At 41.2% G+C, this 12,056-nt stretch overlaps 1 protein-coding gene across 4 annotated transcripts in view; it reads right to left on the reverse strand.

The window, feature by feature from the left end:
* Positions 1-12,056, reverse strand: part of FLT3 (fms related receptor tyrosine kinase 3) — a 74,447-nt gene that overhangs the window by 33,488 nt on the left and 28,903 nt on the right. For all 4 annotated transcript variants that reach the window (XM_039520456.1, XM_039520455.1, XM_039520458.1 and 1 more), the window contains 4 exons: positions 7,682-7,799; positions 6,450-6,610; positions 4,443-4,582; positions 4,011-4,164 (listed from right to left, as the gene is read on the reverse strand). In XM_039520456.1, coding sequence (XP_039376390.1) covers positions 4,011-4,164; positions 4,443-4,582; positions 6,450-6,610; positions 7,682-7,799 — 573 coding nt within the window. The remainder of the gene's footprint in view (positions 1-4,010; positions 4,165-4,442; positions 4,583-6,449; positions 6,611-7,681; positions 7,800-12,056) is intronic.

Raw genomic sequence — 12,056 nt, forward strand, 5'->3', positions numbered from 1 at the left:
GAACAAAGACTGGATAATGCGCAGAATTCTTTTTCCAATGCTGATAAAACAAAATGTCAGGTAACATCCAGAAACTGGATGTGAGAATAACAGATATGGAGAACTCTGCAGCTGTGGTTAATGGCCTGGTTTCTGCTGTGTTTAAAAACCTCTCTGCCACACTTGACAATCTGAGAATAAAGCTAAAATTAAAAAGGTGAGATTAGCGGGCGTACTTGAAAAGGAGCAGAGAGAGAGAGCGAGCAATTTATGCTTTTTGGCTGAAGTATTTTCTTCCTTCAATAATACTGTGCATATCTACTTTGAGACTACCAGGAAGGAAATCTATCCACCTCATTCATCTACAAATTGAATTAGTCAGGGTTGAGATGCTCCAGCATGACGAATGGGAACATTACATTTAAAAAAGCTCCATAGTTAAAATTTGGGATCCAAGGATGCAGTCTTTCTAGGCCATCCCCCAGCCTTGAAGAAGACGAAGAGGGACTTGTCTCAACTATAAGCAGCAGCTTCAGAGGCTGGGTTTGAATTTCTGCTTCCTTTACTCAGAAACTTTGGGTACAACAGCGTGGCCAGTCTATTGTATTTAGTTATCATGAGATAGGAAAATGTTCTGCTCAGTAAAAGACTGAAGCTGAATGTGAGTATTTCAGAAATTGAGAACTCCCATTTGAATGACTCCTTATTTCTCAGGATCATAGGCTTATTTCATTTGTTATAGTATCTCCCTTTTGGGGGCAAAGATTGCTGATGATGGCATTTGGGATTAGTTGCTAACTTTTGAAATTACTAATTTTGAAATGATTATGGTTTTTGCATTGACCTGAAGGCATACAAGCCTCTTTGGAAGCCACACAAACTGAATGGGCTGATGTTGTTGGGCCTTTGCTTTGCCTTGGATTTTCTTTTCTTCCTTTTTTTTTTTTAATTGTCAAATTCTATGTGCACAGTACTAGGAGTTAAAGATATTCACCTATAACACCTGAAGGTGGGAGTTAACTAGGCCAAGCAATAACCTAGCAGCTAGAGCTGGGCAAATGATGGATTTTTTTTTGATTCACTAGCAATTTCAGAAAATAAGAAATAAAATAAATTTCAAATTGAACCATGAATACAATTTTTCAATAGTTTTGGCAAATTGAAATGTAAAAAAAAATTGTTTTAGGTCAAGCATAACATTTTCCTCCCCAAATCAAAATGTTTTGTTTCAATTTTAAGCATTATTTTTACATTTTAATTTTTTAAAATAAAATTAAAGAAAATTTCAAAACAAGTCATTTTCAATAGGAAAATACACACATTTCATTTTGAAAACCTCAAACTGAAACATTTCAGGTTTTCCTGAATTTGATTGATTTATTTTAGTTTTATTTTCAAGGCTTGAAAGAAATTGGCAGAATCAATAGGAACCCACAAAATGTTTCAGTGTTGCCAAATCTGCATTTTTCTGCTGAAAAATGTTTAGGTAAAAAAAAATACCACCCAGTTTTACTAGCAGCATCTAGCTACTACTGTAGGGTTTTCCATGGTGTCCATTACTGAAGAATCTAAGGGTATTTCTACACTGCAACGAAAAACCTGCAGCAGTGAGTCTCAGAGCTCAATTGACTTGGGCTTGTGGGGCTCAGGCTACGGGGCTAAAAATTGCCATGTAGACATTCCCGCTCAGGTTGGATCCCATGCTCCAAGGATTCCCCCCTCGCCAGGTTTCAGAGTGTGGGCTCCAGCCTCAATGGAAATGTTTACACTGCTAGTTTTAGCCCTGCAGCCCAAGCTCTGCAAGCCCAAGTCAATTGAGCAGGGCTCTGAAACCTATCAGCGCTGAAGGTTTTTCTTTGCAGTGGAGACAGCCCTAAGCCCCCTAGTGCATCACTTTGGCCAGTCATAGCATGGCTAGGTAGTCATAATCACATTGTAGTTAATTTAATAAGAAGAAAATTTGGATTTTACCTGAAAGTTAGTATTTGTTTTCTGTGACATAACTGGGACATGTTTATTAATCTATAAAGAAGGTTCAATTCTTTCCCAGATTTACTCTTTCACAAATCATTTTACCCATAATTTTCATTCTGTAGTCACTCCCTTTGAGCAGGGCTCTATGAGGGAAAGCCGTCAACCTCATGCCTTTGTTAATGGGTTGATGGGTTCACCACTGTATGCCTGGAACAACTGGATTTCATTCCTTTGCATGTAGGTTATACTTGATACGGATTCGAGTAAACTAAGTTATGTATTAGAGCAACTAGTATGTAAAATAAATGATAACTGGATAGTCCTCTGGGGCAGGACGTAAGGTGGTATGAGGGCCCCTGAGCCGGCTCTTTGCATCATGAGTAGCAGTGCAGGAGGGAGAGCAGGGTCCACATACATGATATGTCCCTCCCTTGCATGGGGGAGCAAAAAGGGACAGGCAGTGGGTGGTAAAGACCCAGCTCACTTTACTCCCTCTCCAAAGCAATAGGGACTCACTCTCTCTGGATCACAGCCTCACCCTGGGCTTCTCCAGAGTGAGCACAACAATGCACTGCTCCTTACTGTGGGCTCATGGGAAAGCCACCATTCAGCCCAATAAAATGACCTGATGTTGGTACAATATCACTTAAAAGCACTTTATAATGTTTACGGACTATGGGCAAAATGTATGTTATGTATATGTTATGTATATTTGCTAGCACAAATTATTAAATATTAAGATACATATTTAACAAGAAAAACAGGAATAAAATATTGCATAAATACAATGTGACCAAGTTACTGTTGATTTAGAAACTTTAACTTTTGCATATTCTGACTTTTTTAATTTTAACTGGACAAGCTGAATTTTAATTTAAAATTGATCTCCTGTATTTGTTAGAAGGTCAACAGGATAATTCTAAAGGATGGTTGGTGAAACCTGCACAGAAAATTTTAATTATAGGAAACTTTGGGTATCTGGAAACCCTCTGGATAGGTCCAATATTTTACATCCCCAGCCTCCCTTTGAAATGGTTGCAGTTGCCATCTTGAATTATTTTGTTTCTGGAAATAATACTGAAAGGATGACAACAGTGTGTAGGCTAGACTTCAAACTAATGTTATGGTGGTGTGTAGCGGGGTGGTCACCCCGCTCCTGCCCTGAGGGGGTTAAAGCAGCCCTGGAGAGGGCTGGGGCGGAGAAATGCTAGGCTGATTGGGGGAAGCAGCCACAGGTACGACCATGCCCCAATAAGGCCACAGCTGGCCCTATAAGAGGGCTGAGGGCCAGAGACAGACACACACTCTCTCAGCTCTCTAGAGAGAGAAGGACTTGGCTGCCTGGGAAGCTGAGGAGGGTACCTAGGGTGTAGCAGTCCTGGGGAAGGGCAGAGGGAGCTGGGGAGCTTCAGCCTAGCAAAGCCCCAGGCTGCAGGCTGAGTTAAGGGCCCACAAAAGGGTACTAGGGCAGCAGAGGGGCAGCCCAGGAATGGGCAGCTGGTCCAACTCCCCTTGCCGATGATGAGTGGTTTACAGACTGCCATCTGCCCCAGTGAGTGGGGGCTAAATGGAGACTGGCAGTAGCCACTGAGGCAAGGTGGGGATAGAGAGTTGGGGGTTCCCCTGGGAGGGGAGACCCAGAGCGAGGGGGTACTGTGATGGGCAGAACCCCTGGGCAAAGGGCACCGGGGTCTGGGAGTGACATGGGGCCAGTGGCAGGTGAGACACCCGGCCTGTAGAGGGCACTCCGGGCTGGAAGAGCTAATTCCCGAGATGACCAGCAGGAGGCGCCGCGCCGGTGAGTCGTCACCCTGCCACATGGTGTCACTCTCAGAACTACTGTCCTTGAGGAGTAATGCAAATAACCTGGGAGCAGGTGTGATTGTGGGGCACCTGCAGCGATATGGATAATCCAGTTCTGGCTTATCTCCAATATCAACTTCAAGTAGAAACAGGATTTTTTGTAATTGTAAACATAGTGTATACACATGCAAGCAAACAGTTGAATGACTAAAAGAAAAATATGGCACAAAGTTAACAACATGAATCTGAATTACCTAAGACTGTAACCAAAGTTGTTTTATTTGGATGTTCTGTGGAAGAACAGGTGTAATGTCCATTATCACTTCTTCCCATTGATGAGACAAATGCATAGAGAATCCGTACCATAGAGGAGTCTTGTTGATAGTCTGTTTCTTCAAACCAGCGCTCCTAGTTTTTAATAAAGGTTTATATTTATTAGGAGGGGAGGGATAGCTCAGTGGTTTAAGCATTGGCCTGCTAAATCCAGGGTTGTGAGTTCAATCCTTGAGAAGGCCACTTAGGAATCTGGGGCAAAAATTGGTCCTACTAGTGAAGGCAGGGGGCTGGACTCAATAACCTTTCAAGGTCCCTTCTAGTTCTAGGAGATTGGTATATCTCCAATTATTACCTAATATTGTGTGGTACTGTCCATTATTACTTATGTGAAAAGAATCCTGTTTTATTACCTGTTGTAATTCTCTGTTTTCAAAATGCCATTTCAATCTGAATTTATAGTTTTCATAGAAAGCTCTACATCTTATCAGTAATGGCTCCCCAACTTTAAGAAGGAGTTCTGGTAAAGATCCTCCAAGTTTTTCATTTAGATCTGCGAAATGAAAACACCAGGGAAATAACAAATGAAATTATATTTTACTATGGGGAAAATTATTTATTTAAACTTTTCCTTCCCTCCCACACCCCATTTTCACAATTGTAAGCATCCATAGTTTTGCATCTATTATTGTATTTGTAATAATAAAAGACTATTTTTCCAGATTTATAACTAACATTAAAATTAATTATAATAGTCTAACATTCAAATAAATAAAACCAAATTCTGTCCTGACTTTCAAATCCAGCAATAACCGTGTATTCACACAGGGTGCAATTCAGCATAGAATAAAGCTAATCAAAGTTTATTAAAAAAACCTGAATATCAGTATTACAAAAAAAATTAAAAATATTTTATTATTGAAAAAATAGCAGTTACTTATGAAATGTAAAATAACACAACAATTTGTTTTTAAATGTACTATGAATAGGGCCCTACCAAATTCATGGCCATGAAAAACACGTCATGGACCGTGAAATCTTGTCTCTCCCCATGAAATCTGTTTTTTTGTGTGCTTTTACCTATACTATACAGATGTCACAGGGGAGACCAGCATTTCTCAAATTGGGGGTCCTGACCCAAAAGGTTATTTTAGGGGCATGGGTAGCGGATGGAGCCCCCCTTCAGGGAGGCTAGCCCCCAGCTCCACCCCTTCTGTCCATGCCCCCTGGCCGGAGCCCCAAGCCCCCCATCCCCTGCAGCTAGAGCCACAAGACCCCCTGTCCCCTCCCATGACTGGAGCTACATGCCCCACCCCAACCTGCCTGGAAGAGCCCCGAGCTTCCCCCCACCCCCGATGAGGCCCAAGTCGTCCCCTCTCCTCCACTTGCCTGGAGGAGCCCCGGGCCAGCTGCAGCAGCACCTCCCCTCTCCTCCCCAGACCCCAAGCCACCCGAAAAAAAATGCAGCGTCTCTTTCTGAAGAAGAACCTGTGCTTTCATTATGCCCCATGCAGGGTGCCTGAGGAGGCGGTATCTGCTACTTAGCTTCCTGACTTTATCAGTAATCTCTCTGGAGTCCAGGGAGATTACTGACGAAACCAGGAAGCTGAATAGCACATACCACCTCCTCAGCTGCCCCGGAACCTGCATGGGGCATAATAAAGCAAAAACTTCACCTGCCAAACCTGCAGTCAGGTGTCTGGTGGCAGCGTGCCCTGGCCTATTATACCCGCCGCCCATGTTTAAGGGGGTCATGGTATTGCCACCCTTACTTCTGTGCTGCCTTCAGAGCTGGGCGGCCAGAAAGCAATGGCTGTTGCCCAGCTCTGAGCACCTGGCCCCTCCAGCAGCAGTGCAGAAGTAAGGGTGTCAACACCATACCATGCACCCTTACTTCTGCGCTGCTGCTGGCGATGGCTCTGCCTTCAGAGCTGGGCTCCTGGCCAGCAGCCATCGCTCTCCAGCTGCCCAGCTCTGAAGGCAGCACTGCCGCCAGCAGCAACGCAGAAGTAAGGGTAGCAGTACCGCAACCCCCGCTACAATAACCTTGTGACCACCTCACAACTCCTTTTTGGGTCAGGACCCCTACAATTACAATACTGTGAAATCTGAGATTTAAATAGCTGAAATCGTGAAATTTATTAGTTTTAAAATCCTATGACCATGAGATTGACCAAAATGGACTGTGAATTTGGTAGAGCCCTAACTATAAATAAGCATTAGAACTTAGGAGATAAATATGAGACAGAAATATAGCAGCATTACATTAGTTTTGCCTAGTAATGTACCTCTAAACATATTTATTCCAGTGATGACAAATTTACAGCCCTGTCTTGCAAACCTTACTGAAATGAATAGTTGCAATTAACATCAATGGCAGGATTAGGCCCCTATTTAAATAAATCTTATAGTTATGTTACCTATTGTATACAGCTTGCTGCATTCTCTGCCCAGCTCATTAGTTGCGCAGCACCATATGTCTGTTTGAAATAACTTATTTGCTGAATATCCACGTGGCACCTCCTGGACTCCATATACTTTCCCATTTCTTTTACTGTCTTTACGATTTGTATTGATGCAACTGTAATTACACATACATTTATTTAATGAATATGAACAACAGTAAGGAAACTGGCATATTTTGTAGTTGAATAAAAGGAACTAGAAAATGTGGAGATTATAAAACAAAACACAAGGACAATGGAGCTAGGGAAATTATAAACAGAATGAGCTGATATTACCTGAATACACTATTCGTGCTTATACTGGTAGGTGTAAACATTTGTAATTTTATGAGTGAAATTCTGGCTCCTTTGAAGTTAATGGCAAAACTCAATGAGCCCAGGATTTCACCCTACATCTCTGGGACTGCACTGAACCCAGGATGTTGGACTATGAGCCTCTACTACTTGAGCTAGAAGACACAGTACTGGTAGTCTGAAGGCTGTTGAAGACTCATAAATCCCTGTGTCGTCCAGACACTCGAGAGGGACAGAGATCCACGCTGTTACACGTGCACTCTGTATGACAACATACTGAAAGTTGAATTTACTTACTCATGATCTGATATGTTTCTTGGAACATATTCATGTTGCCAATAGAACCACTTATCATACACAAAACTTCAAGCTACAAGAAAAGGCAAACTTAGATAGAAAATTTCTAATGACACCCTTCCCACCTTTAACCCCCACTCATTCTCAAAATAGCTAGGTTTTAGGGAAATGGAAAATAGAGGGCTATGGGGTTAGAAATATATTTAATATATTAGCTATGTCAAGTGAAAATGCTTGGACTCGGGCCAAAATTTTCAGACTAGGGTGCCTAAAGTTTCCAAAAGTATACATTGGCCCAATTTTCCAAGAATACACTGCAGCTCATACAAAAATATGAATTCGCCCATTGCACTCATATGCACTCAATTTTTGCATGTAGTTTTTTGACGACACTGTGAGTGTGTGAAATTTTATGGGAGCATTCATTACATTCTCCTTTCAAAATCTGACTCCACAGTTCTCCTTCAGTTGTTCAGGTTCAATCACATCAAAAATAAGTACATCATGCTGTATAAAGTCTGTTGGCTTAGAAAGAAATCAAGACTTGCACCGTAAAATTCAGTAAACAAAAAAAGGTAGCATTATATGCACCATACCTGTCATCAGGTGTTCTGCAAAATAACCATTCGATATCTGGTGTAGGGTAGCTTTCGGATATGCAGTTTATAATGCCCAAGTTTTCACTTTTTACAAAATAGGGCTTCCTTGGTTTACCTATTAAAAGTAATGCAAATATTTTCAGACATGCTGCAATATTTTGGAAACATCATTATCCATCTTTCTAATGCGTAGGACACTTTTAACACATGTGAACCCACTGTTGGTTACCAAAAAAAACTACACTATTTGCTCAAGAAACTTCCTGAAAAAACACAGGAACAAATCTACACAGACACACCCCTGGAATCCTGATCAGGGGTATTCTATCTGCTTCCTAAGATCCATAAACCTGGAAATCCTGGACGCCCTATCATCTCAGGTATTGGCACCCTGACAGCAGGATTGTCTGGCTATATTGACTCTCTCCTCAGGCCCTACGCTCCCAGCACTCCCAGATATCTTCGAGACATCACTGACTTCCTGAGGAAACTACAATCTATTGGTGATCTTCCAGAAAACACCATCCTGGCCACTATGGATGTGGAAGCCCTCTACACCAACATTCCACACAAAGATGGACTACAAGCCATCAGGAACAGTATCCCCGATAATGTCACGGCAAACCTGGTGGCTGAACTTTGTGACTTTGTTCTCACCCACAACTATTTCACATTTGGGGACAACGTATACCTTCAAGTCAGCAGCACTGCTATGGGTACCCGCATGGCCCCACAGTATGCCAATTTTTTTATGGCTGACTTAGAACAACGCTTCCTCACTCTCATCCCCTAAACACCCCTACTCTACTTGCGCTACATTGATGACATCTTCATCATCTGGACCCATGGAAAAGAAGCCCTTGAGGAATTCCACCAGGATTTCAACCATTTCCATCCCACCATCAACCTCAGCCTGGACCAGTCCACACAAGACATCCACTTCCTGGACACTACAGTGCTAATAAGAGATGGTCACATAAACACCACCTTATACCGCAAACCTACTGACCGCTATACTTACCTACATGCCTCCAGCTTTCATCCAGACCACATCACATGATCCATTGTCTACAGCCAAGCTCTAAGATACAACCGCATTTGCTCCAATCCCTCAGACAGAGACGAAACACCTACAGGATCTCTATCAAGCGTTCTTAAAACTACAATACTCACCTGCTGAAGTGAAGAAACAAATTGACAGAGCCAGAAGGGTACCCAGAAGTCACCTACTATAGGACAGGCCCAACAAAGAAAGTAACAGAACGCCACTAGCCGTCACCTTTAGCCCCCAACTAAAACCTCTCCAGCACATCATCAAGGATTTACAACCTATCCTGAAGGATGATCCCTCACTCTCACAGACTTTGGGAGACAGGCCAGTCCTCTCTTACAGACAGCCCCCCAACCTGAAGCAAATACCAGCAATCACATACCACACAACAAAAACACTAACCCAGGAACCTATCCTTGCAACAAACCCCGTTGCCAACTCTGTTCACATATCTATTCAAGGGACACCATCATAGGACGTAATCACATCAGCCACACCTTCAGGGGCTTGTTCACCTGCACATCTACCAATGTAATATATACCATCATGTGCCAGCAATGCCCCTCTGCCATGTACATTGGCAAAACCGGACAGCGTCTATGCAAAAGAATAAATGGACACAAATCAGACGTCAACAATTATAACATTCAAAAACCAATCAAAGAACACTTCAACCTCCCTGGCCACTCAATTACAGACCTAAAAGTGGCAATCCTTCAACAAAAAAAACTTCAAAAACAGACTCCAATGAGAAACTGCAGAACTGGAATTAATTTGCAAACTGGACACCATCAAATTAGGCCTAAATAAAGACTGGGAGTGGATGGGTCATTATACAAAGTAAAAACTATTTCCCCATGCTATTTTTCCCCCTACTGTTACTCACACCTTCTTGTCAACTGTTTGAAATGGGCCATCCTGATTACCACTACAAAAGTTTTTTTTACTCCTGCTGGTAATAGGACACTTTAATTGATTTGTCTCATTAGAGTTGGTATGGGAACCCCCATCTTTTCATGTTCTCTGTATATATATATATATATCTATATATATATATCAATATATAGATATATAGATATATAGATATATATAACAAGATATATATATATATATAGATATATATATATCTATAACAAGAAATGTTGATTGGCTACTGCTTACATATATGTCTAAATCAGTGTTGGATTCTTACTTCAGGAAGTCTGTCAAGATTATTTAAAGTGACAGACTTGTTTGGTTTATAAATCTATAACTCAGACATAAAATATATATAAAAAAAGAATGAGGAGTACTTGTGGCACCTTAGAGACTAACAAATTTATTTGTGCATAAGCTTTCATGGATTAAAACCCACTTCATCAGATGCATGGAGTGGAAAATACAATAGGAAGGTATATATATAAAAAATATTATATATATATATATATAATATAACAGTAGGGGGAAAAATATATATATATACCTTCCTATTGTATTTTCCACTCCATGCATCTGATGAAGTGGGTTTTAATCCATGAAAGCTTATGCCCAAATAAATTTGTTAGTCTCTAAGGTGCCACAAGTACTCCTCATTCTTTTTTTATATATATTTTATGTCTGAGTTATAGATTTATAAACCAAACAAGTCTGTCACTTTAAATAATCTTGACAGACTTCCTGAAGTAAGAATCCAACACTGATTTAGACATATATGTAAGCAGTAGCCAATCAACATTTCTTGTTATGATAGAAAAATGACAGCAGGTGTCAGACTGAGAAGGCTGATTGTATTACGCATAAACAAAGTACAAGATGAAACCAGAAGGCAAAAAATCTACCCTCAGATACCCATACTCCCAACAACAGCAATAACTTCAATGAGAGCAATGCGCAGGCATTCAAGAACAAAATTTGGTCTTTGGATATTTGAGCTTTGCCATACCTCATATTTAGGCTGTTAACAACACTAGGCCAAATTGTTTTGCTCAGCTCATAATATATTATGTCATTTTGTTTGTTATAATATTTTTTTCAAGTGATTTTAACACTTGAGGAAAGTAAAGAACTGTTTGTCTAAGGTCCTCATTGTATAAGCTCTTCAACCTTGACCTGGTAAATGTGCCATCTCCCTGACTTCAAGGAACTGCCTGTAGGAATCAGAAGGTAACCTAGGGCCTGATTTTCAGAGGTGTTGAACACCTGTAGCTTTCATTCACTTCAACTGGAGTTATGAGTTCTCATACCTCTGAAAATCAGCTTCTGAATCTATTTGCTTTAAACCCTTGAAGAATCTACTGAGACTGCACGCAGGAGTGCTACTTCTAACCAACTCATTTCATATACACAGTGGAAAAGTCATTAATGACTTCACCACCATAAATCTGTAACCTAGAGATGTAAAGTTCCATAAACCATTACCAATCCCCTGAGCCTGCCAGCTTCGCAGTTTGGACTATGCTTGAAAGTTTATTGCACCAAGACTGATGATGACTTCACTTAAAACCAAAAACACTGATTTTGTTTTAAATTCAACTGTGATTATGAAGTTAAAATTTCTGATGAGAAGACTGACAGTTGCTCCTGATTCATACTTTAGGTATCTTAAAGACCCTGTTGCTTATAAGGCTGTCTACACTACTGCCTATGTTGGCAAAGCTTATGTCGCTCAGGGGTGTGACTATTCCACCCTACTGAGCAACATAAGTTACACAGACATAAGTGCTAGTGGGCACAGCGCTATGTTGACAGGAGAGTTTTTTATGCCAATGGGACAATTCTGCCCCAGGCTGAGTTTTTTAATTTCAGCCCAAACAGTTCAGTCATTTCTAAGAACAAGGCTAGGGAAATATACACTGTTTTGTCCATTTAAAAAAAAGTGACTTTTTTTTTAAAAAGCTCTAGTGCCCTGATGCTTGGGAGCCTGGACTTGAAATTTGGCAAGTTTGCCAGGGATGTGCTTTTTGCTACTCCTGTGAAAATCTACCCACATTTGGCCAAGTTATAACCCTATGAAAAATCTCAGTTCACACAAGCTCAATGGAGATTAGAGTTTACAGTTAACATCTCTGAAGAGTCTATCTTCACTGAGCATGCTTCAGCCTCTCACAGCTCCTTGTGAGTACACATGGACCATTCTCACAGAGTGACTGAGCATGCTGCAAGCCAGGGTTACGGGGTGAAGCCACTCTTTCCCTGTAATGGCTCCTGCCAGGTGCTCAGGGTACTGAAGATGAGAGCAGGGCACCTGTCTCTTTGGTTCTCTCAGTGATCCCTCTGCTGGCACCCAGGAAGCACAGAGGAGGAAAAAAATCTGATCTGAATATAAAGCGGGTCAAGAGCACA

The sequence above is a fragment of the Mauremys reevesii genome, linkage group 1, assembly GCF_016161935.1.
Source record: "Mauremys reevesii isolate NIE-2019 linkage group 1, ASM1616193v1, whole genome shotgun sequence".
NCBI lineage: Eukaryota > Metazoa > Chordata > Testudines > Geoemydidae > Mauremys > Mauremys reevesii.